The sequence below is a fragment of the Sander vitreus genome, chromosome 2 (assembly GCF_031162955.1).
Source record: "Sander vitreus isolate 19-12246 chromosome 2, sanVit1, whole genome shotgun sequence".
Lineage (NCBI taxonomy): Eukaryota > Metazoa > Chordata > Actinopteri > Perciformes > Percidae > Sander > Sander vitreus.
This window is the reverse complement of record NC_135856.1, coordinates 34,254,773-34,281,469: the sequence shown is the minus strand read 5'-3', so window position 1 is coordinate 34,281,469 and position 26,697 is coordinate 34,254,773. Positions and strand designations below refer to the sequence as shown.

General features: G+C 41.1%; 1 protein-coding gene across 1 annotated transcript; it reads left to right on the top strand.

The window, feature by feature from the left end:
- The first annotated feature begins 11,522 nt into the window (after positions 1–11,522).
- On the top strand, positions 11,523–15,289 carry tmem109 (transmembrane protein 109). The gene is made up of 3 exons (XM_078266840.1): positions 11,523–12,098; positions 12,536–12,638; positions 14,603–15,289. The coding sequence occupies exons 1-3, from the start codon at positions 11,898–11,900 to the stop codon at positions 14,971–14,973; spliced, it is 675 nt and encodes a 224-aa protein (XP_078122966.1). The 5' UTR covers positions 11,523–11,897; the 3' UTR covers positions 14,974–15,289.
- The last annotated feature ends 11,408 nt before the right edge of the window (positions 15,290–26,697 follow it).

Genomic DNA, 26,697 nt, shown 5'->3' with positions numbered 1-26,697 from the left:
GCAGTTGTTCTGTGTGAAGTTTCCAACTTTATATTAAAATAAATGCTATTTGCTATGTGGAACTGGTTCACCAACCACAGTTGTATTACTCCCCATTTCTTAATCCGATTGAGGAATTATTGTCAGCTTGGCATTGGAAAGTGTACGACGGCCAACCACATGCCTGCATGCCTGTTCTGCATGCAATGCAAGGCCATAGTTCCCTGGTTTCCTGGCCAGTGTTGATATTGTCTGTGATGTGAATGAGGTGATGTTTGATGGGGGCAGACACCGTCACCACATTTAAGAGTAAACTTAAAGCCCTCCTCTTTGATAAAGCTTATAGTTAGGGAGTGAGGAGTTGCAGTGTTCGCCTAGACCGGCGGGGGGAGGGTGTGTAGCCACAGTCACAGCGCACCCCCTACCTTCTCTGCAGCTCTATGCTGTTATAGTTTTAGGGCCCTATCTTGCACCCAGTGCAATTGACTTTGTACACAGACGCATGCAGTGGCGGCTCTACATTGAATGGTGCCCTGGGCGAGACCCCCTTTGAGCCCCCCCCCCCAACAAATATTTTTTTGTTATAACAACATAAGTGTAACAAATGTTTCACACTTAAGATAATCCAGTTATTTAACTATTGCAATTACAACAGGAAACATACTTTTTAAGGTGCACAATCTCCATCTCCAACATTGCCAAAAGACAATGAACACAATTCTACACAAAATATGACAGTATAGGTTATGAGAACTTAAAATAAATATACACTATATACATAAATGTGCCAAAAATATATACAATTATAAAAAAATTAACAAGAGCAGAGAGCAACAGTAATATAAAATATTAAGAATAATATACAAATAAAATATAGAAATATTCTAAATAGCACAAATCCTTCATCACACAAATGTGAAGACACACTAAAGAGAATCTAATTATTACACTATAGCACTAAGAACAGAAAACACAAACTGAAACCTGACCTCTCTGGCCTTCCTTGACACAAAATCATCAATGATGTCATCGACAGGGACGGACTAGGACCAAAAGTCGGACCTGGCATTTTGGCCCAGAACGGTCCACCCCATAAGATCACAAATACCACCCGTCCTTGCGCTCCCCTGAATATAGCAACTCCTACTCCTTAAAACTACTAACACCATGTAACGAGTAAGCAAGAATCAGTGAGAGTTGACACATTAAATACTTTAAAAAAGTGCCATTTATTAATACAATAAAACAGTATACTCCTCATGAATCATAAAACAAGCTCTATATATACACACTTTTTTTTTTATCATTTCAAGAGGCCCTGTGTTACGCGGAAGGACAGAACGGACCCAAATGCAAAGTTCAAACAACAAAAACATTTATTAAACAAAGTGGGGAAGGAGGTGAGGGGAGGAGGACCCCAGGAACGGAGACACGTGGTCTAGGGAAGTTTGGAGAGGGATGAGAGGGCAGAGGTAGGATGGAGAGGGAAGTGGGAGCAAGGGTAGGCTGGCGAGGGAACTGGGAGCAAGGGTAGCATGGCGAAGGCAGTCAATGGCGAGGGTACTCAGGGGAGCTGAGGGAGAGACACTGGGGCAGAGGAGCAGAGGAAGCAAGGAGAGGCAGGATACTCTGGGGAGCAGGGGGGAGCCGTAGCCGAGGAGCCGAGGGAGAGACACTGGGGCTGGAGAGCAGAGGAAGTGAAGAGGGGAAGACTGGAGCGGAGGCAGGGTGGAGCAGGGAGCCGGGAGAGGGGAACCAGCCAGCCAGCCAGCCAGCTGACTGGAGGCGGGAGCGAGGTGTGGAGCTGATGACTGCGGGGAGAAACACAAGGAGAGGTAAGGACAGGCACAGGATAACGACAGGTAAGTCTACAACTATTTGAAGCGACAGCTTGTAGCGAATGTCACCAGTATGACGGCGACAACAATCCAGCGACGATAGTGAGTGGAGCCGGGGTTGAAATACTGAGCTTGATTGTAGATGACAGGCAGGTGTGCGAGGCAGGAGAGCTGATGTCGGAATGATGAACAGGTGTGCATAGTTAGCTGGCAGTCGCAGGCAGGAGGAGGGGAAAACACAGGAGGCACAGAGGCAGGTCCAACAGAAACACACAAAATAACTAGAGAACTGGAAACAAAACCCCCAAACCACAACACCCTGTGCTTTAATTTAATAGAGGTCTATCATGAGTTTTTGTCTGCCAATGCAGATAGAAAAGTTACAATTCTCGTTAAGAACGTTGTCGATGTGCAACGTTTATCTAGGCTACTAATGCAATCATACAGTAAAGCATGCCTACGTCTTTTATTGTTGTAGTGTTATCAACAGTTTGTCCACCACTCAGTTTTTGGCTCAGTTTTATCAAGGGGCAAAGTGTTTTAAGGGGAGTTCTGCTTACCGCAGGTTCTACCCTCACTCCCTCATCTCTGTCCCTCTCATTGTGCATGCCACTGCCGCCGACACCACCACCACTATCATCAACCACGGGAGCTGATGAAGGTCCTGCTACTGCCGAAAACATGTCTTTTCGCTTTTTTCTTTTATTTGAGCTGCTTGGGTAACTTTGTTTCATTTTCGCATTTAGACCATTGCCATAAAAGAAAGGTTTAGACTCGTCTTACTCTGTCTGTGTACTTCCCAGTTCTCCTGTTACCGTGTGTTTATCTTTCGCGCCCGCACCGCTACGCACTAGTCCATTTCATTTTTAAGTTCTCGTGCCGCCCCCCATGTGACATGAAAAAATGCCGCCCCGGGTGGCAGCCCGGTTCGCCCATGCCAAAAACCACCACTGGATGCATGTATCATTCCTATTTTGCACCCGACGCACAGTGGACTTTTCTCTCAACAGACTCATGTCGGTAAATTAGGGAATGAACTTGCGCTCCCGGGGGCTGTTCAGCAAAAAGAGGAGGCGTGTTCCAGCGCAAACGTTCCCTAGTGCTATTTTGCAGTTTCAGAAAACAGTTCCGCTACAGACCAGGAAAAACCTAGTCTAAAGTCAGTGGCGCGTTATTCAGATGCTATTTTAAGGGCGCATGCTTGGCTGTAATGTAGAGTGTGCACACCAGGCGTACACTTTGCTTCTCTCATCTCACGGACCCAGCAGTTCCTATTTTTGCAAACCATACATAAAAACGAGGAAAAATATGACCTTGTTTTACACATAATTTCCATGAATCATGGATGTGTTGATGACATAAATGAGGAAATATTACTGTAGAGGACTTAAGGAGATGTGATGTTGAACTGCATGTGCCGATGCCACTTAACCCAAATGCCCCAGCAGCAGCACGGGAGAGGAGAGAGCTGCATCGTCTATAGTGAGGTAATCTCGGTCTAATGTTAGACTACATTGCAAAAATATCACCGTGCATTCATAACCTCGTGATTCAGTGAGAGTGAGCCCAAAAGCGGAAATTATGTTTTTGTGACATACTTTCATATACATTTCTTTATTTACATTTTGACAAAAAGAAAAATCCATAGCAAACGTCGGTCTCCTCGGCTGTAAACCTCTCTGGCATGCGCCCATGGATGTATTAAGAGCGTGCGCCTAGCAAATCCACCATTATAATAGCAATCCACCATGGAACAAGTGCGCCTGCTTTTAAAGGGAATGTGAGATAACTCTCTGATTGGTTTATTGCACGTTACGTCCAAACCACACCTATGAGTAATGTACACTACCGGTCAAAAGTTTAGGGTCACTTAGAAATTTCCATTCCACTCCATTGAAGACAGAATACCAGCTGAGATCAGTTGGATTGTTTTTTTAATCAGGGTAGCAGTTTTCAGATTAAATTATGTGCTTACATAATTGCAAAAGGGTTCTCGACTGTTGTAGACAGAAGTGGCTGAAGAAACGCTTGAAATCCATGCTTTTTGGTCTAAACGTCATACCCAAATTAAAAGTGGTACAGCTCCCATATACTTTGACACTCTGGGGTGTGCCTGATATCATTGGAAAGGTGATTGATGTGGGTGCATTTGTGTATTTGAGAAGTATTTTGTATTTTTTTGGCTTTTTTCTTTGCAAATAAACACTTTTTTTTGGAAATAAAAAAAACGCACAGACATATCTGTAGAAAAAAAATCATATAAAATCAATTTTTGAGTCTTTTGGCTTATGGATTCTTTCTGTAGTAAGTTGAGACATGTGGCTAATGCCCTGTGTTGTCTGTCACCTGTCAGATGTGTTTACAGATGTATGACTTGGACGGAAATAAAAAAAACTCCATTCTAGCCTCTGTAACTCTGTCAGTAAGGCCTCATAATCACCCTAACACTTGTAACAAAAACTTTCCAATGATATCAGGCACACCCCAGAGTGTCAAAGTATATGGGAGCTGTACCACTTTTAATTTGGGTATGACGTTTTGACCAAAAAGCATGGAATTTCAAGCGTTTCTTCAGTCTTTTGCAATTATGTAAGCACATAATTATGTGCTTACATAATTGCAAAAGACTGAAGAAACGCTTGAAATTCCATGCACGTAATCTGAAAACTGCTGCCCTGATTAAAAAAACAACACAACTGATCTCAGCTGGTATTCTGTCTGGAATGGACATTTCTAAGTGACCCCAAACTTTTGACCGGTAGTGTAGCTACTTCAGACCAACCCATTTTAGATTTGCGTCGGGTGCAAGAGTCATTTAACCCGCCTGTATAATAGATCCGCCCACAAAGCTACTTGCGTTTGGCTTTTGATACTTGCATTTCAGATCGTTAAAATAGGGTCCTTAGTCTGCCGGGGGACTTCCTTTGACACACTGAGCTCCTCTCTCTTTCCAGATAAGAAAGTTCTCTGCGCTTCTGCAGACCACAACAATCCAGTGCAACCACTCTTTCCATCTGTGTGCAAATGCTTGTTACTAACCTAGCTCTGGGGAGCGTGTTCCCCAGAGCCCTTATGTTTTCTCGCCCCGCAGTTTTCCCTGGATTAGGGTGGCACCTAAATCATGGTTGCAGCTGTTGCCGTGGTCCTGTTAGGCGTCCTGCTACGCCTTGCAACTACTATTTCTAGTCATAGTTCCATTATCTTTATTGTGACTATAATTGCCACTGTTCATCATACTCCCAACCGGCACCGTCAGACACCGCCTACCAAGAGCCTGGGTCTGTCGGAGGTTTCTCCCTAAAAGGAAGTTTTCCTCACCACTCGAGGTTTCTGCCTCTGCTTGCTTTTGGGGGAATTACTGGAATTGTTGGGTCTTTGTAAATTATTGTGTGTCTAGACCTACTCTCTGTAAAGTGTCTTGATATAACTCTTAAGATTTAATACTATAAATAAAATTTAATTGAATGTTTCCAGACCCTAACAGAAGGCGGGATCCATAAACCATCCACCCCATCCTTTACAAAGACATTTTTGTTTTCCAATGCACTGTAACTTTACTGCAATTATTTGTATTGGTTTTTTTTATTGGTTGTTTACAGAAACATAGTATTGATAACTGTAATTCTACTTTTCTTTGTGTTTGTTGTAAAAACCTGCTATGGGGAAAAGAAAAAAAAATCAACTGTATATATTTATTTCTGATGCATTGATTGAAATGTAAGTAGATGTTCCGTACTGGAACAATCTTTCACAGAAGCTTCTATGAGAACGTATTCAGTATTAAAGAGAGCAGTGTTTTGTATTAAGTACATCAGTGTGTTGTTGCTGCTTTGAAAGAGTAATTCAAGTGATGCATGGGTTTATCATTTTGTTGCAAAAATGCCATTTTAGAAGTGAGATATTTATCTCCAAGTGTTGTTTCTTATACCTCTTTCACACCACTGACCAGGGTTGGGCCCTGGTTATCTGATCAGGGTTCAACCCTTCTTTTGGAAATGTAAACCAAGCCAGTCTACATGGGTATATCTCTGGTCATGAGAATTCAGATACGACCTGGGTCAACCTGGGAGCAATGCATAACAATTACCTTAAGTTCTAGAAATGGGCGGGGCTTTACACGTCATATTCAGTGAACAGCTAACATCACATACTCCAGTCAGCTGTACATGCCCCTGTACACCAGCAGAACTAATGTAATTTAGCTACTTGAATCTGTCATTGCACAGTAGGGAGAGAGAAATACAGCTTACTTCATGATTGTTTCGCAGCGATTACGTTCTAAAACACAAATATATAACCATCAAACACTTGCATGATGATTTTGTGCAGACGGATTTCTCCTCCTCTGCATTTCATTCATAGCAGCTGGACAAGGAAGTAGGTTACTCTAGTTGAAAAAAAACTGTGCTGATGGTGTTGGTTCACTGAACATCTGATGTGATGTGCACATTTAAACATAGGATCGAGTGCCGTTCCAAGGTTTTATTGTTGTCAATGCAGGGAAAAAGTTTACACTGGTGAATAATGAATGGTGGATGAATGGATGGATGGATGGATGATTTTGTCTAAACAAATGAATATATAAAGAAGATGTCACAGATCTAAATAGCCTTGAACAATCAATCATAACAAATTAGGTTGGATTCAGCTTGATCATTCTTGGTCATTCATCAGTAATGCATCCACAGTCTGCATTGCATCCAAAATCTGTACTTGGTTTTTCTCTTAACTTTAAACAGGATTTCACTCTGCAATCTAACATAAACCAAACAATATACATCAAACTGTCAAACATAACATTCAATGTGACCGAACATAAGTGTTATACAATGAAAAAGTCCATTAGACTCACATCACTCCTCTCTTGTTCTGCCTGCTTTGTTTGGAAGGAAAAGGAGTGTCACAGACCTGAAGGGCGGAGTTATATAAGCTTGGAAAGGGGCGTGGTTTCAGTGGTGATTGACAGTCCATGAATGAGGCAGGTCAGGTGGAAACTTGATATTTAACACTAGTATTAGTCTATATCCACGACGTTCCACTTCCGGGATTGCTCCGTTACCGCCGGAAATTCCGCCAGATGTCACTCTTTTTGGCCGGATGTCCGTTACCTTCCTCTTCCTTTGTGTTGGCATTCTAAACTCCGGTGGATTTATGAGGACTATGGTTAACTGCTCCTCAGATCTCTGCAGGGTAAATCCAGACAGCTAGCTAGACTATCTGTCCAATCTGAGTTTTCTGTTGCACGACTAAAACAACTTTTTAACGTACACGTTCCACCAAAACAAGTTCTTCCAGAGGCTATTTTGCAGAGGCACCGTTGCTTAGACGCCAAGACGTTTGTGATTGGTTTAAAGAAATGCCAGTAACCAGTGCACTTTTTCCTCCACAGCGATGTGGAGGAAGGTCTGGCAAAGCCAGACTACTCTAGTATTGATTTATGACAATTTTAAGACAAGGGGAAAACATTTCTCTTTGTTTGATTTCAATAAAAGTAAAGTTGAGCTTTGCTGTTGTTGTTCACAACTCTTTTTACGGGTGTCTCATACCAAAGAGAGGGAGTAAGAACGGTGGTGCCATTAGAATTAAACAAAACATATTTTCATAGGTTTATGTTCTTACACTGCGTGTCAAAAAGGCAGACTAGTGAACATCCAGGCACCCACTGCCAGCAGACTGTTGGGAAATGAATTGAACCGCTCCGCCCTGCTGTTGTTGAAGCTGCCCGTGAACATCCTAGTTGTATGCGAGCAAACTACAATTCTACATAAATATGAAGAACACAGACACAGTTTTACAGGCAAAACGCAATACAGTCGCTGCTTCCTAAAACAGGAAGGAAAGTTGGCAAAAAAAAGCTGACGCTGTTATGCGTAAATCACAACGCTTATCAATATCACTTCCCCATCAGTCAGACATAACATCTGACCATGATTACACTTGTCCTTTCCATAAACTGTCACTGCTTTAGCCTATTATATTATCAGTTGTAACCCTGGCAGTGGTAAGCGATCGTGAGAGAAAATAAAAAGTATAAAAACCTAATTCAAACCGATGTGCGCACTGGCAACACACGGCTCAAGAAGCCGACAAATAGCCTATATGTAATTCCCTCCGCTTTCATACCTTTCATAAAAATACCCATCGGGGAATGTTAAGAGTTGTCGGTCTCTAAATGTTTTAACTTTTATGAGCGCACCGAGCTCCACCAGATCTCCTAAAAATGGTGACGCCGTTATCAATCGAGTATTGATTGGTCAGTAGCGGTGCTTTTACACCGGTTGATCTCTAATCTCCAACATAACCTGGTCCCAAGCAGGTTCAGCGTTCAGCATAAGTTACCACAGCATTTTTAACCCGGTAACAAGTGATCCACAGTCATGATACACAAAACCCTGGGTTGAACCTGAAGTTACCTTGTTAACACCAAATCTTGCTTTGTAGTACAGGCCTCAGGTCCCTTCTCCTACCCTGATCAAACCCACCTCCCTACATGGGTTGCAAAGCCCAGTAGATGGAGGAGGATTACCCCATTCAGACACAGTCTACCTGGCTACAACCCTGGTAGAGCCCTCGGTGTGAAAGGGCTATAACTTGGCTTGTGTGAAGAGTTTTAACACAATGAGCTACATGTCGCAACATGTGTGTAAGCAATCTACAAAAAATAACCATGTTGGGCTTTGTGTGCAGCCATGGATGAAGATGAGGCATCAGTTAAAGCCATTCAAGTTTGTCTTTCACTGAATGGAAGATATGTGGGAGTTTCTGGAGGAAATTGTCAGGATTTGTAGCCAGAACCCAGAAGCAGACAAAAACACAGCTCAACGTTGAAGCAGTTTATTACTGAATCTGAGAATCTTAGCAGAATGGACTGGTGGGGAAATCCTTTCCAGGTGACAGAGCAGGTGGTGAACAAAGGCAGGGAAGGCAGTCATGCAGGGCTGGTGATTGCAGGCAGAGAGTGGCGTCAACAGGCAGGTACAGCGACAGCAGACAAAGTGGTATTTTTTTCAGGATACGAGAAAAAACAGTATTAAAGTCGGCAGGCGCCCAAAAACTCAGGACAGACACTGGCAGACCGTTCACCTACGTGACGAGACTAACTATCCGGCTCCGAACAGAGAGCAGCCACAGTTTAAGACGCTGCACTAACGAGCCACAGGTGGTTGATTAGTGATCGCCTGCAGCTGCGCGTCATCCTGAGAGCGGCCTGTCACATCCACTGCAATAAGAGAGAGGAGAAAAAGAGCAAGCAGAAGAGAGGGAGAGGAAAAGAGAGAGAGACTCCAGGAAACCCCCGCTTGTCACTTTCCACATAGTGGATTCGTGACAGAAATTGTGGTCGCTGTCCTCCTCTCTCCTCCTCTCTCCTCCTCTCTCCTTTTGTCCTCTCTCTCTCTCTCTCTCTCTCTCTCTCTCTGAGTGAATGGCGGATTGAGTGTGGCGATTGTGCTGATTTGTTTCAGCGTGTGTGAGTTTATCTTACTCTTTTTTTCTGTATTTTTGGTGTGTATGTGTATGTTTATTTCTTTTTATTAGTTAAGGGTGTGTTTAGTGTTTTGGTGTGTTGGTGGTGGTGTGACTGGTGCTTTGTTTGGCACAATGCTGGTGGCGGAAGTCGTATAGATAAAAACTCACTGGTGCATTGCTGCATTCCAAAGTAATATGATCAATGACACCGAAATGATTAAGGTGTAGTCTTCCACTAAACTAATAAGACTGTGCTAAGCTAATATAATTACAGTTTTTCTCAATTGCTAAAACACAATTTCTGAAATCATGCTCCATTTTCTAAAACATTAAACACAATACCGCATCTTCAAGCACTATTTACAAAACCTCGGACTCTTCTCGCAAAATGAAACTTTCGCCTCAAAACAGTTTTACCTGTGTTCAAAATCAAACGCTGCTCTCAAATCATAAACAAAGTGATCAAAATGATATACACTATCAAGCAGTCAGTAAACAATACACCAAAAAATAGAAAACACATTGTTCAAAACATATAGTTCTCAGGGAGAAGTAATCTCAAAACAAATTTCATATTTTTCCGTCATTGTCTTTAGATGAATGAAAACATGTTCTATCATATTAGCTCAAAATTTATCAGAAATTACTACTCTGCTTTGCTCTTTATATTTTTTGTTTGTTCTTCCTCCTCCTTGTACCCCTATTTTTACAGTACTGTACCCTGCATCTCACAAACCTATTCTTTGTCTCTGTGATACTGTAATTCTTGTTCTCTGTTGATATAAACCTGCAACCAGTAAAAATCTATTAAGCAGTCAGTACTGTTACAGTAACAAATGGAAAGCACACTGTTCAAGGCCATACAATATGTTCATTGTACAGTATACAGCCTACAATACACTGTACTACAGTATACAATACTAAAAGAGACAAAAATCAATAAACAAAGGAGTAAACATGTGATCAATGTGCTTCTTCTTGTCTTTGGGCTGGGTCAGGCCAGAGCACTTTGTCGACATCACAAGCAATATTGTCCCTCCTGAGGTAACGGGGGAAGAAGCCTCTTGTGTGGCATATCCAGCCCTGACACCTCGCATACACATGCGTCCTCGTCCTCTCACATTGTTTCTTCTATCCATTCTCAGACTTTCTCCTTCCCACCTTCAACAACCTGTTTGCTCTCTGAACTGACTTATAATGGTTGTGTCACATCATTTGAAACAAGTGAAATCAGTTTTGAGTGGTTGTGTTCAATCAGTGACATGTTGTTCTCTATTTGTATTTGATTGTTGCCACTTGTGTTTACCAGTATGGATGACGTGCATTAGAGTGCAGAATGTGTTTAGAGATTTGCTAAAAAGTCTAAGTGAGATCTGCAAATTGTGTTTGACCGTGTGAAATGGTTTAAGGTATTGACAACAGACTGCACAATTAGCTAAATGAGTTCAGGCAACTGAGAACTTGGTTCAGCCAATGGGTTTTAGTGTTTTAGCAATTGAGAAAAAACTGTAATAGTCAGTTAGAAATATTCTCTTTTCATATAACATGAAATTTAGATTTGGCATGGCGGTTAGATTTGTGTCCGACTTGATCCCGACTCGATCAACATCATACACACGTGGGCAACCTCACGAGATCAAGGCGGCCGCAGGTTTGAGACGCAGAGCAGCGCAGTTGCTTTTCACCAACTACAAGACCCAGGGCATGCTGGGAAACGCCTGTCTCTCAGCTGATCTAACAGCTGATTGGTTCAGAATCGACTCAACATGATGACGTTTTATATGAACTTTTTATTGATTTTGAATTGGAGGGATTTTAACTGCTATTTGTCTGATTTAAAGGCTTATTTTGTACAGAACACATGTTGTGTGGCTGATAGTTACACCTAGAAGTCAGAGAGACTAAATCTGTTAATATTACGGATCATCTACAGTGCGTTGTTCATTAAAATCAGCAACAGATCGCATGTAGAGCATTTTGACAGCTATTCTGTCTTAATAAAACAAACTGGAGGCTGTATACCAGCTGATATGTGGCTCTGATAACATTTTATTAAATCGGAATCGGACCTAACAGGATGTGAGTGTTTCTGTGACTTTCTGTTCAGCCTGGAGGCTGCGGCTGAAAACTGTCCGACTTGACCGCAGCTTTTTGTCTCTGCCCCCGGCCACTTTACAGGCGAGGCGCAGTTTATCTCGAACGAACCTAATGTGTGACTTCCTGTCTATGCTTTGTAGGCTGCTGCTGGAAACTGTTTGCCGCGGCTGTTCGTCTCCGCCCCCGGCTGCGGCCGTTTGCTAAGCCTAGGAGGCGGTTCCGAAAACGGCCGAAAACAGCCGAAGACTAGTCGGAACAGAACCGTCCCTGGCTGTTGGTTAGTGAGCGGGGTGAAGCCGTCATAGAGACTTGTTGCACACTGAGCCAGTGGGGGCACACTCTCTTCCATCTCCACTAACTGGACTTGGTTTTTCCACATCCTATGTGACGTCACCACCCGTCGCTGTTTAGGCTACCTGGCACGTCCACATTAACGTTAGAGTTTACTGTAAAGTTTTTTTTATCGCTCATAGTAGTCTTTTACAATACATCGCTATTGCTGCACCTACTTTTAAGATGTTTGTCCGTTCAGATGGCAGAGCTTTGAGCGGGCTGTGTGTGCTCAGCGCCTCGCTGCTGCTTGTCTCGGGGGAGGAAGTGTGGGAGAGCCGCTCCGGAATCCAGGAGCTTCGGACAGCTCTGGCCGACCTGGCCGGGGAGGGGAGGACTTACCTAAGCAGGCTGGCCGGGGAGCAGACGCTGCTCTCGGTACAGAAGGTGAGACATGGAAACAATGGAGTCAGTAAGAGAGTGCAACAGTTTACTCAAGAAGCTAATAGGCTATAGATTTGTATATGTATTTAGTGTCTGACAAGGAATCAGAAATATTTAGGCTACTTTAAGATTAAGACATAGGCTACTTTTATTGATCCCTCAAGGGAAAATTACATGTTTTAGGGTTAGGATTACATTAAATTTATCAATAAACGTTTTGACATGCAAGTTAGCTATGTGCTGGAAGATGTTCACATCCATCCATAGTTCACATGTTCACATGTATATTTGGGGTGAGTTGGGTTGGGAACGAGAGGGTTGTGTGTGTAATTCAGGCCTGTGTATAATAATAACAACAGAGTGAAAACATTGTAATTTCCCTTGCGGGATTAATAAAGTATAAATTATTATTATTTATTATTATTCCCGCCCCCCCCCAGGCTTTCTCTCAGGTCCTAGCAGTTGTGGCGGGAGCTGTGTCCGCGGCTCTGAATGTGTTCTTCCACAATGTTTCACACATCCTGCAGGCTGCTGGAGTCCAAGGTAACGTCCCACACAGCCAAGTCTCTTGTGTCCGTCACACAGGCGTGGGCGCCAGCCTCGTGGTTCCCTGTGATGCTGCAACATCAGGACAATCTGCAGTCTTAAACCAAAAGTCCAGTTTCATCATAACGGAAACGAGACACGAGCAGTCGGACTATTAGGAGGCTTTCACACCTACTTCGTTTGGTCCGGACTTTCAGACTTTTCAGTTTGATCTGAACCAAAATTACAGGTGTGAAACCTCCCCCAGACCACGGTCCGGACCAAACAGCCGAAATTTGGTCCGACCAAAAGAGGTAGTTTCGGTCCGGTCAAGCTGAACCATGGTCCGGTTTGTTTAAGACTGGGGAAGCTGCTTTAAGGAACAGCTCAGTGCTTAGTGTGTACATGAGAGAGAGAGAGAGAGACAGCTGTCGGCTATCACAGCAGATAATGAATCAGTTTACTTGTTAAGTGGTCGTAAATTTCCGGCAAATTTGAGATTTGCTCTGCAAGTCAGTCTGGACAAGAGCCCATTCAAGCACATTTTCAATTTTTCCAAATCGAGGCACCAATCACAACTGTTGAGGCGGGCTTTACACCAATCACAACCATTGATTACACGATGACGATAGCACAACGATGGCAAGCAGCATCCTAGTTTTATACAGTCTATGGTGAAAACCCAGCATGAAGCACAGTTAGATTTGTTTTTTCAAAGAGTACGGTGACCTGTGACAACTGCCCCACTGTCATTTCCAACCAATCACATCATTTGTTTGGGCGCTAAGCCCAGTAGATGGAGGAGGGTTACCCCATTCAGATACACCGGCTACCTGGGTATAACCCTGGTAGAGCCCTCGGCGTGAAAGTACCAGTGAGTACCATAACCCATAGTAATGAACTGGAGATGTTCCATAATAATACAAATAATAATTTGATTTAAGACAGACAGCTACATGGAAACAAAACCAAGAAGAAAAGCAGCAGCAGTGAGTGAGAAGGGTCCGGTCAGACAGAATCTGCTATTCTGAAATATGTGTTGAGCTGGGATTGAATGTGTGGAGGGAGTTAATTTCACAGTTGGATTGTGGGAGTTATTCTTTTACTGAGAAAACTAAAGCATTTCCTCTCCAGGGTGTCAGTGTTACCATCATGGCTCCTTGTTGTTGGTTTCAATCCAGTTGTGTGTGTGCGTGCATGTGTGCTTGTTTTACTATATTCGTGAGGTCCAAAAACCGGGGAATACAGTATACTTGTGGGGTCTGCACAGCCTTGTGGGGCCCAAAATGCTGGACCCCACAAGGTTAAAGGGCTGTTTGAGGGTTAAGACTTGGTTTTAGGATTAGAATTAGGTTAGGGTGAGGGTAAGGGTTAAGGTTAGGCATTTAGTTATGATGATTAAGGTTAGTGTAAGGGGCTAGGGAATGCATTATGTCAATGGCGGGTCCCCACAAAGATAGTGAAACAAACGTTTGTGTGTGAGAGACACCCAGGTTACAATTTATTTTAAGATACAAAATAAAAGATTGATCACAAGAAACCTAAACAAGGATTCTGTTATTTCTAACTCAGTATAATTGTTGTATGTTTTCTTTGTCTTATGTAATAATAAATAGAACTTTCTGTGTTTTTGACCAAAAGAGTCATTTAAAGATATTTACCCATTTTTTTTATAAACCAAACAATCAAGAAAGTAGTCAGCAGATTAATTGATCATGTAAATAATTGTTGGTTGCAGTCCTTTATATTTTAATATCTTCATATGAAATGTTAACGGAGACATTGTCATGTGTGGATCAGAAGTCAAAGCTGAAATCTTCCCGGGGTGGATCAGGAGGATGTTGGTTCACTTTAACACTGAGACCGTCTGTCTGACTCATTAATATGAACATGGATCCTGTTTGTCACCATTATTTGAATGAAATGATTATTTCTTTCTGATCCTGGATGAATCAGTTGTGCTGTGCGGTTTTCCTGTGCAGGTGTCCCCATCCCCAGAGTGTCCCCAGAGGGGCTGATCTTTGTGACCCAGTGGCTTCTCCTGGCTCTCATTGGCTACTGGCTGATCTCCCTTGTCTTTGGATTGGTTGCCTCGGCTCTGAGGCGAGCTCTGTGGCTGCTGAAAGTGGGCGTGGCTATACTGTGTTTTGGCATGATCGTGAGCGACCGCAGCGTGGACACAGACACCACCGCCATTCGATTGGCTGGCCTGGTGTGTGCCTGCGTGCTATTGGGCATGGGGCCGGGGTGGGGCTCTGCTGCGGCTGACAGGACGGCTCAGCTGGAGCAACAGCTGAAGATCCTGGAGAGACGGCTCGGAGACATGGAGCGCTGGAGCAGGACGGAGGAGTAATAGAGGGACTGAGACTATGTCTGTCCATTGTCTCCTGTGTCTGTCCTCCCTCATGCCACATTATGCCTTTAAGGACTTCTGGAACTTCAAGAGAGAGAGGTTTCTACAGTTTGTATGTTTTCTATAATGTCATTCATTACTCATCCCTATCTGATGACTGAGTCATTCCTGGAAGCAGTGCTTTATTAATCTACATGTTTTTATACTGTTTCTCTTCTAAGAATGTGCCACAGTGGGAATGAATAAGCATTTACGTACGTCCATGTTCTGTCCGTCCTTTACAACATTAAAGAAACATTAAGGGAACAACTCCTTACTACTCCTTCTCCGTTTCTTGAGTTAGATGAGAAGCACAGATGTGGTTAGCCTAGCTTAGCATAGAGAAACTGGGAAACAGCGTGGCTCTGTTCTTGTATCTTATCTGTTTAACCTGTGTAGAAACAAACATGAAAATGTAGAAGTGTACAGTATAACTTCTGCTAAACACAAATGACTCTTTTATACTTTCTGTATAAACCAAACCAACAGGATACAACATGTTCATTAGTAGAGGGTTCACCATTCTCCAAGGTTCCATTTGACTTTTGGTTTTAAGGTCAGGTTATTCTCTGTTCTAGATGAAGCAGGAGGGTTAGGAGCTGTGCTGCTGCCAGCGGCCCTGCTGTCTGGCTTCAGGCTACCACTAAGCTGCTCCGGTTAGGATTCCCTGTTTCCAGTGTTTAGGCTAAGCTAGGCTAACCTAGCCTGACTCCAGCTCTGTATTTAGTATGTACATCATATCAATATTGTTATTTTACTTTGGCAACAATGCATGTTCAAAACCACAAAGCTAGATTCATGGTTCCGTTTCCCTGTTGCAAATTCGGTGCATCTAATGACAGAGAAAGTGTTACCAAGGCAAAGATTTAATAATTGAAAAACTCCATTGGAGAAAGAAAATGGGTTCAGTGAGGTGAAGCTCTGCTCCTGGTGGGGGGGGACTCAGCCTCCCGCTGGGGCACCGAGCTGCCGTCTGATGCAGAGGCATCAGTCTTAAACTGAGACGGTTTCATACCCGGTTAAAAAGTCCTCGTAGTTGTGGTAAATAGCAGAACACCTCCATGTTGTGGTACAGTTGGTTTTCACACTTGCTGTGAACCGTACGGGAGAACACATGAACCATACTGAGACAGGTGGACTCAGCCCAATGAGCAAAAAGTCGTCTAGAACACGTATAATAGACGTCATTGTTTGACATCCAGAAGACGTCCTCACAGGAGCCAGAATGAAAGTTTTTTATACGTCTTTTCTAGACGTTTGTATAGACGTCAATAAAAGATGTGTTAAAGACGTAATTGTTAGACATCTAGAAGACGTCCTCACAGGAGCCAGAATGAACGTTTTTTTATATGTCTTTTCTGGACGGTGTATAGACGTCAATTAAAAATGTTTTAAAAACGTAATTGTTGGACCAGTGTGCATTTTTTTCTGGACGTTGTATAGACGTCACCCAAAAGACATCCCAAAGGCAGCCAGAATGAAAGTTGTTTTGAATGGCTTTTTTGGACGTAATATAAATGTCAATTAAAGACGCACAGACATTAAAATCCCAACTGTCCACATTTGCAAGGATTCATCTTTTAAAAAACAGTGAGTTAAAAACAAAAGAGCATTGAGAAAAAGCCAGTAATTGTAAATGAGGCTAGAGTCCCATGTCTTTACTTACTATTAGCTTTGTTGAATACCATGTTTTGGTCATCAAACCTGCATGTAGGTTATTGTTCCAATGTTGGAACACCACATGGTGTTTAATAAAACTGATTTTAGTAGGCAGTGTGCAGAAATACGTCTTTAAAACTGTACATAGAGAATTATATCCCTCAGATGCACCTGTCCAAGACATTTTAGTAGCCCTATTTACAATTGAAAATACTTGAAATCTTATCTATTAAAAATGACATTGTTTGAAATTAAGAGATAACTTTAATCTTTAATGAGGTTCTCAGCTAAATATTAACAGCTAATAAATTAAACATTCAATTATTCTAACATTCTTATAGTCAAGGTTGAAGGGACAGTTTACCCCAAAATCAAAATAAATATTTTTCCTGTAGTGCTATTTATCATAGATTGTTTTGATGCGAGTAGCCGAGTTTTGGAGATATCGGCCATAGAGATGCCTTTTTTGATTAATTACATATTTTTTGTGAGCAGTTTCGTGTACAGCATACTTTTTGTAGTTCCAACATGAAACTGCTTGCAAAGAGGTCTGCATGTAATCCTGAGTAACTGAGTCATGATTTCTGGAAAAAACATTATGAAAAAAACATTGCTGTTATGTTTTTCAACAAAACAATGTTTTTTTTTGTGCTTTAAACACCGCAAGCCGAGTGCCATATAGTGGCATTATATAAAAAAAGTCAGGCAACTCTATTGCCGATATCTCTGACGCTGGGCAACTCGCACCAAAACAATGGATACTTAAAGTAAGAGACAGAAAACATTTGTATTTTTGATTTGGGGGTGAAACATGAAGTAGAGTTATAAATTTGAAGCTTTGTAAAAGTATAATTAATGGCAGAGCTGTTGCATTTGATTGCATTACATTATCCATGTGTACCTAATGAAGTGGGTGGTTAGAGAGAGGTGTAAACAGTTTGTAAAACAGTAAGTAAAAAGTAATTAAAATGTAAAGTGACATCATTATGGTAAAGTGTCCTGTGATGAGCTCAAGAGTTCAACAGTCTTGCTTTGTCTTGGTCTGTGGGATGAAACAAGCTGAGACTGGCAGTGCAGGTCCAGATTCTGCGGTAGGCTACTGTCCCCCTGGACGGCAGCAGGCATAACAGTTTTTGACTGTGGTGATTTGGGTCTCTGATTATCCTGTTGGTTTTCTTCCTACACCACTGGATTTTGATGTCCCCCATAGATGACAGCTCCATCCTGGTGATGTGCAGTTTTAACCACCCTCTGTAGAACCTTCTGGGTGAGGGTGAAGCAACTGCCATACCAGGCAGTGATGCAGCCGGTCAGGATATTCTCGATAATGCACCTGTAGAAGTTGCAGAGTATCCTGGAGTCGATGTTGAACCTCCTCAGCCTGTGGAGTATTGCTGCACGATATTTTGTTTCATTGTCTACATCGCGATGTGTGCATGCGCAATAGTCACATCGCAGGACGTTGCGATGTTGACGCTAAAACTTTTTTGCTGCTTGATAGAAAAGTAAACTTTCACTGTTCTCACCGGCAACCCTTCCCTTTTTAAAACAGGTAGCCATGTGGGCAACGTGTGTATGTGACGTATGAGCCTAAAGAAACAAGGCGTCTATCTCAACTTAACTACAACAGCAGTCTGTGTCTGATAACGTCATTTACACTGATTAAAGTGTTCTTGGATACACAGTTTGTTGCTAGTGTGTGATATGCAGGCTCTGCATGCACAGCAAACCACCAATCACAATCAATGTTGAACAATTTATCAAATAACTAAAGCAGGCCCCGCTAGTCAACCATAACCTGAAATTTAGAGGAAGCAACATGCATGCATTATTATTAATATAATTGACTTTAGCCTGGATTGATAGTATTATATGAATACAATGGTGTCACATCAGTCAACTAGTGTATTTCTACCTAATTTCCCTCTCCAAAATCTCTTCAAAAGAGTAGTCACAGCACGTACTTGCTTTGGTTGTTTGTAAAGCGTTAAAGATCAACAACGAATGGTTCACATTAGAAACTTTCCTTTGTTAGTTTTATTTTCTATGTAGATGCACTCCCCTACAAAATCAGTAGTTGAGAATTATTTATTATTTCCAAAGAGAGCTTTTTACTGTATGTCATCTTGTGAAAATTTGTCTTTTTTCTTATCGCAGAAATGTATGTATCGCAATGTCAGTTTTTTTCCAATATCGTACAAGCCTACTGTGGAGAGGTGCTGTCTTGCAGTACAGGGACATGTAAAGTGGTCTGCCTTGGCACGGGAAATATGTTCTGCGCCCTTGCTTTCACACTTTAAGACAGCAGCTGCAATAACAAAGAAAAATGTTTCAATCAGCATTTGTTTAATCCTGACTATTATTACATACACACATCACGGATGGAAACACATGGTGTAAAAAAGTTATATACATTATTTTTTCAGTTTCTCAACAGTAATAAGTATCAAGGTCTGATTTAACCCAACTACTGTCTATTCTTAATGGTTTGTTAAATCCCTTTGACATATAAAACACATTAAGTTATATCAGTAATATTATGGTGTAACATTTCAGTGTCTGAGCACACCCTGGTACTGGTGGTAACGTTAGCTAAAATTACTAGTATTAGTTTATTATTCAGCAGGAGTTTTAATTGTATTACATAAATTTAAAGGGGACATTCTTCAAACGGTTTCTTTTCAAGATGGTAGATGGATTACACTGATAATTAAACAAGACAATGCTATCTTTATTGTTTGTAATATATATGGGTTTAATTCCCACGCCTCTAACGAGGTCTTATTTAATGAAATGGCATCCAAATTGAAAGATCTGAATATTAAGTACCAGGGTTCTTTTATAATTCTTCGTGGAGTCTTTAATGAATGTCCTGATGACGAGATGGATAGAGACCCCCCCTAGGCTTAATCATTCTTCTCAGAGCAATAACCTTGTGTCGTTTCTCTGCTCCAACCTTTCCTTGACTGATGCATGGCGTTTCTTCAATCCCAGTACCAAAGACTTCACTTGGTGTAACAGAAGACTATTTTTTTGATTTCATCATCCATCCTTCAATTTGTGAAAGAAGTTAATCATCTTTACGCCCCATTAACTGACCATGAACAAATTATTTTGAAATGAAATGCTACTCAGGAGACCTCAGGTTTTCGAGGGTATTGGAAATTCAACAACTCTCTTTTGAAGCATGATTCCTTTAATGACTCTATCAAAAAACTAGCAGAAGAATTCCTCAATGACAACCTAAACGACAACTACAGGATCAAATGGGAAAACTTTACATACAAAGTCAGATGTGTCGCTATTAAAAGAAGTAGGGAACTAAAAAAAGAAAAAAGTAAGGTAGAAGCTGAATTGATGCACAAACTTGACCTTTTACTGACAAACGTAAACATTAATTTGGAAGAAGAACTCGAAATAAGTAAGTAAGTAAATAATTTTTTGCTCTTGAGAAAAGACATTTTAAAAGAAAATCTTTATCCACCCCTTAATATTGACGGAGTTCCTTCTAAAGATCCAAAGCTAATTTCTAATTTTTTCACCAAATTTTATAGGAAATTATATGAATCACAATTTAATGCAAGTGATTGTGATAATGTACAAGCTACCATCCCTTCAATTGATGAGGAATTTAAATCACTATGTGAATCTGACCTGTCAGTCAATGAAATTAAAGATGCACTATTTTCAATGAAGAAGGGCAAATCTCCAGGAACCGACGGCCTATCTGTTGAATTGTATAAACACTTTGGGAACACATTCATAACTCTTTAATGTGTGTACAAAGAATGCATCAGTCAAGGGGCGGTGACAGCTACAATGAAGCAAGGCATTATATCTCTTATCCCCAAACCTGACAAAGACCCTCTATTAATTGATAACTGGCGTCCTATCACTCTTTTAACAATAGATTATAAGATATTGGCTTTAGCTTACTCAAACAGATTGAAGAAAGGGCTAAACTCTATTATAGCTGAAACTCAAACAGGATTTATGAAAAATCGACATATTAGTTGTAATATCAGACTCAGATCTGTTGGATTATGCAGATGCAGTTAAGTCTGAGGCACTCATTTTGTTTCTAGACTTTTATAAGGCCTTTGATACAATTGAGCACAAATTTCTTTTACAGTCCCTTAAAGCGTTTGGCTTTGGTAACAAATTTGTAGACATTGTCAGTATGTTTCTATAAAGAGATTAATAGCTCGGTTATAATTAATCTAAAAAATTTCAAATTAATAGAGGGATCAGGCAGGGGTGCCCTATCTCGCCCTTCTTATTTATTTTGGTCACCGAATTATTGTCGCTTAAAATTACATCTGACAGAAATTTTGAAGGAATCTCAATATTTGGTAAGGAGTTAAACATTTCCCAATTGGCAGATGACACTACGATCTTTTTAAAAGACAAGAACCAGTTATGTAACTCTATTCGCTTGATAGACCAATTTTCCAAGACTTCAGGTTTAAGATTGAATCTGTCCAAATGTAAAATCTTATCTCTGCATGGTTGTGATGATTGTGTAATTGGAAATATCCCAGTTAAGGATTCTGTTAAGTATCTGGGCATATTTATAACTAGAAATCTTATTGCTAGACAACATCTAAATTTTTCAAGTAGACTAAAGAAAACAAAAAATATTTTTAACATCTGGCTTCAAAGGGATTTGTCTATTTTGGGCAGAGTTCTCTCTAAAGCAGAGGGCCTATCTCGTTTTGTGTATCCATCTTTATCCTTATTTGTAAAAGATTTAACAACCACTGAAGTAAACCGAATTTTTCTGAATTTTATTTGGAAAAATAAGTCACACAGACTAAAGAAAAACGTACTTTCCAGTAGTAAAGCAGAAGGAGGTCTTGAAGTCCTAGATTTCAGTGACACTGTGAACACCTTTAAAGTCAACTGGTTAAAAAGATGTCTTAAAAACCCTGAGTCAATTTAGTATTTTATCCCATATTACATTTTTAACAAAATTGGAGGTCTTTCCTTTATTTTAAAATATTATTTTCTGCCAAATAAATTGCCAATTAAATTATCAAAATTCCATCAACAAGCCCTTCTAGCCTTTGTCCACAAGTTTTCACCGCACAAGACTTTCCCCTGGAACAATTTTAACATAGTCATTAGGAACAAATCCTTATTTTTTCTGAATTGGTTCCAAAGAGATTCACATTCTTAATCTTTTCGATGAATCTGGTGATATGCTATCCTATGAACAGTTTATGAATGTACACAGTTTTCCAATTCCTTTCAGAGAATTTCATTCTTTAACACGTGCAATCCCAAATGGTTTAATTCTACTACAAAAATTGCTTAACCTATGATGCACACGTTATATCACTGCCTTTAATATCATTGGATGGAATTGAAGTAATGCACACAAAGTGTAACAATAAGCATATTCACCACATTTTTCAGAGAAAGAATGCAGTTGTGCCAAGGGGCACGTTTGTGTGGAGATCCAGACTTGAGAAGATAAATTGGAGAAAGGCTTCTACCGTATAAGTACTGTGTTTCTAACAAAGCTAAGGAAGTACACCTCAACATTTTACATAACATATACCCTACTAATCACCTTGTTGCTACATTTACCGACATTGACTCTTCCTGTACATTTTGTAAACAGAATATTGAAACAATGTATCACCTTTTTTTTGATTGTGAAATTTCCAAAAGATTTTGGACAGATTTGGAGTCTTACTTTTTTGAACCCACCAACTTCATCTACTCCTTTAATCTTAAAGATATCATCTGTTTCTACGATCATTCAGGTAATGGTGCTCTTGAATATCTAATTAATTTTGTTATTCTGTATGCAAAATTCTATATTCAAAAGCAGACATTTTCATCAATCATTGCTTACCTGATTTTTTTTGTAAACTGCATTTTGTCAATTAAAAAAAGAAAGCAGGTGGGGTCCCCAGACCCCACCTGCTTTATGTGTTCCCCCAAAGGCAAATTCTGAGCAAGGAAAAACCCTCAAGTATAATCACAGACAGCCATAAAATATATATATATATATTGCAGAGTTAGAGAGTTAAAACAGATGAAAAGATGGAGAACCAGACAGACAATATGTACAGTGTCAACAGAGAGAAACACGGACAATCGAACAGACAGTGACAACAAAGAACAAAATACTGTAGAGAATGACAGTAACAGCATACAAACAGCATAAATAGGCAGTATGTGTAAATTAGTTATAAACGTGTGCTCTTTAAAAAGTATTAAGTATTGTTTGCCAGTTACTTACATTAAATGTTTAAAAATATGTTACATAAGGTACTGCTTATATTATTTCACTATCTGTACACAAATGTAATTAGTGAATGAACGTGTCCGTGGGTGGGGCTGCATGGGTGTGTGAATGTGGGCTGGTGTGGCTACAGTGCCAGGGCTGAGTTTTTGTCCCAGTCCGCCCCTGTCTAAACCTCCTCTATCTGTAAAGTGTCTCGAGATGTTATGATTTGATACTATAAATAAAAGTTTAATTGAATTGAAATTGAATCCGGGCCCTGATGTAAAAAAAAACTTTCTGAATTATATTATATTCCATTCTATTTTTATATTTTGAATTGTCACCTGTATTTGTGTTATGTGTGTTTTGACTTGAGGCGATTCATCAATAAAATAAACTTCTCAATGATGTCACACCGTTACAAACAGTCCGGCGTGATGTCATGGCAAGCAGTCTAGGGTTCACCGAGAGCTGTTGGCGTTGCACCGAGGCTGTTGTCATGGTGTTGGTATGATTGGGGTCACTGGCTCAGCTGGCAAAAAGAGGAGACCAACTCACACAGGGAAGCCAAGTGGACGTTTGGTGTTCCAGTTCTTGGCAGCGTCAGACTCATTTAACTGTTCGTCACAGTGACAGCCAGAGGGAAGATGCTGGAACAGGCTGGGACGGTCTGCTGTACTGCTTCCGGCCCGTTCCCTGACTATGGAGGGCAGGCTGGACTATCCTTTGTAGTCGGTTCCTGTCTTCTTTGGCGACCATTTAACTCTAGTAAGTCCTTATTAACATTCTTGTTGGGAGCTCCAGCGGCAGAGGAGAGCCATCGTAGGAGAGCATCCTGTCCAGAACGTTGAAGAAGATTCAGGAGCAGAGCCCCTAGAGTTACCCCACTGAGACTAACCCAGCCATGATGTATTCAAATCCAGACGTGTGCTAGGGCAAGATGAAGAGTCTGGTCAAAAGATTTCTTCAAGACAACCAGTTGGCAGGAGGTGTTGTTGCTCGTACATCATTATTATAACATTCTTTATCAAGTCCTGACAGTGGAAACATTAAGGCATACAACTCAAACAAAACATAGCAGGTTAGAGTTTACTGTTTTATCTGATGTTGTCTTTTCCAGCGCTCTAGTCGCCACATCATTAACTTGTGTTGACTTCGGGTCACATTGACCCGTTTTCAATTTTTGTTTTATATCAGAAAATATGGGACGTAGAAATAAGCGCTGAAAATGTGTAGAAGAAAAATTTAACAATTTAAAACGGTGGAAAAAGCAAAAACAAACTGAAAAAAAAAGGCGTAAAAAACGTAGACATTTTTTTTTGGGTCTCTCCTCAGTAGTAGGGATAGGGATCCTGATCATGGGCCTGTAGTGGCAGATATTACAGTATGGTGCATCAATGTATCTAATACTAAGGAGATGACCATCGGTTTCCCTCTCCTGTACTGATCAATGATCAGCCTGTCGAGCAGGTGCAAAAGTATAAAGATCTCGGCACTGTGATTGATAAGTGGACCTCTCTTTCAAAAACTTTGTGCTTTTACTGTGGATAACAGTTGTATGAGGATGTTCTACTTGTGTTTTATTGAATCAATCTAAACATTTTCTTTTATCAGTTGGTATTGTTCAGTCTCTTCAAAAAAAGGGAACAGGCTGCAGGCTGTAGTGAAGCCTAACCCTAAACAACCTGAGCACACTGTATCAGGCCCGGGTGCTTCATAAGGCCCAGTCCGTCCTGTCTGAACCGAGCCATCCTGTTTCTGATGTAATGAAGTTGCTTCCGTCCGGCCGCGGATACTGTCTGCCTACTTACCAGTCCCTCCAGGATTTCGCTGCCTTTTTTATAGATTGTTGCGGCCCAAAATGCCTTATTTTGCGGGAGCTTTTGTAAAAAAAAAAATTGCGATAAAAGTTGCAATGTCTGTTTGTGCAATGAAGTTGCGGGAGACAGTGAAAGTTGCAAAAAAAGTTGTGAGTTCTTTAAAAATAAAAAGGAAACTTGTTTTGGGAAGAATAAAACTACTCTGGGCTGAGTTTTCCTAGTAACCTTACCAAAAAGGCTCAGGATGCTGCAAATGTTGGTATAATATGAAAATGGCTGGTGGATTTAAGACAAAAAATAATAATTTATTTAATGAATCAAATATGTAATAACATATCTGTCAGTGGCTTGTTGATCTTTACATTGTTAATTTCCTAACCTGAGGCCTGTACTACGAATCCAGATCAACACGCCTTGGATTTATTTCAGTTACCCGGCTTCACCTAACCTAACTACCGTGGTCCCGCATAAGCTGTGTCACGACGCTGGTTCAATCAGCTCAGGGTTTCCCAATCCAGCGGCACGCGCGTTCACATAAAAGAGGCGGTGTTTGCGCACCACGACCAATCGCAAACATCTACCAGAGCCGCATATTTTAAACAAAAAGAGCAAACTATAATTCCACATAAATATGAAGAATACAAACACGTTTTACAGGCAAAATGCAGGAAGGAAAGTTTGCAAAAAAAAGCTGACGCTGTTTTACATAAATCACAACGCTTATCCTATCAATATCACTTCCAGTGGTGTAGTCTACGTGATAGTAGGCCTAAGCTCCAGGATTTCTATATAGGCTACCCACTTAAAAATGCCCAATGACACGTAACAACATAGGCTACTTTCCATTATATTTTTGATACCTTTTGAATTGTCATCCGTGCTTTTTTTCTCAACATCTATAGGCTGAATAAAGGTATTTTTTACCGTAAAATTTTTCATAAAGATACCCATCAGTGAATGTTAACGGGGTTATCGGTTTCTAAATGTTTTAACTTTTATGAGAGCACCCCTCTCTCCCTCTCTGCACGCCGAGCTCCACCTGATCTTCTAAGAACGGTGACGCCGTTATCAATTGAGTATTGATTGGTCAGTAGGCGGTGTTTTTACACCGGTTGATCTCTGATCTCCAACATAACCTGGTCCCGACCAGGTTAGGCGTTCAGCATGAGTTACCACAGCGATTGAACCCGATAACTAATCCACCTTCGTGATACACAAAACCCTGGGTTGAACCTGAAGTTAGCTCGTTAACGCCAAATCTTGCTTCGTAGTACAGGCCTCAGGCCTGGGACACACATTCGGTTTGATAAAGTACTTATTGGACTTTAACTTATCATTGCACTTACAATAACGACCGTAGCTGTCCTCAATTTAGGTCATCGTGTCGTCTCATCATTTTTCCTGCATCCACCGTGTGTGTGCGCGTCGGTAGCGGGGGGAACTGTAAGAGCAGCGCCCCCGCCCGCTGCAGACAGCCGACAGGATTGAAACAGCAGCCGCTTTTAGTGAAAAAACGTTACAGCGTACATTGATGTTAAAATGTATACAGGTTGGCAGGACGGTCTGAAATGTTTTGCACTGTCTTTCGCTGTAGGTTTTGTTGGTAAATGCGAGATGTTCGAGTCTCGTCTTCATATCGCAAACAAGCTCTCTCACTCCCGCTTGGTCAGTGGCACTCAGACGTAAAGTCTGGCACGTGGGACTGCTGGGATTGGTTGAAGTCGCGGGAAACTCTGGTTATTGGTCAAATTTGTGGAAAAGTTGCGGTGATTGGTCAAAATTGCGAGTCGCACCAAAGTCACGGTGATTGGTTGAATTTGCGTGAATTGGCGTGATCGCGACATCGCGAAATCCTGGAGGGACTGACTTACATGACCAGTAGGCTCAATAGGTCATTGGCCTTTTAAACAAAGAAAGGTAGTTTAAACAGTGTATCTATTTATGACTTGTTGAATGTTATGCTCCATT

Excerpts from the sequence above, each read along its gene's own strand:
- tmem109 (XM_078266840.1), top strand. The coding sequence starts at position 11,898 with ATGTTTGTCCGTTCAGATGGCAGAGCTTTGAGCGGGCTGTGTGTGCTC. Across the intron at positions 12,099-12,535 it reads CGCTGCTCTCGGTACAGAAG|GCTTTCTCTCAGGTCCTAGC; the intron begins GTGAGACATGGA and ends GCCCCCCCCCAG. Across the intron at positions 12,639-14,602 it reads GCAGGCTGCTGGAGTCCAAG|GTGTCCCCATCCCCAGAGTG; the intron begins GTAACGTCCCAC and ends TTTCCTGTGCAG.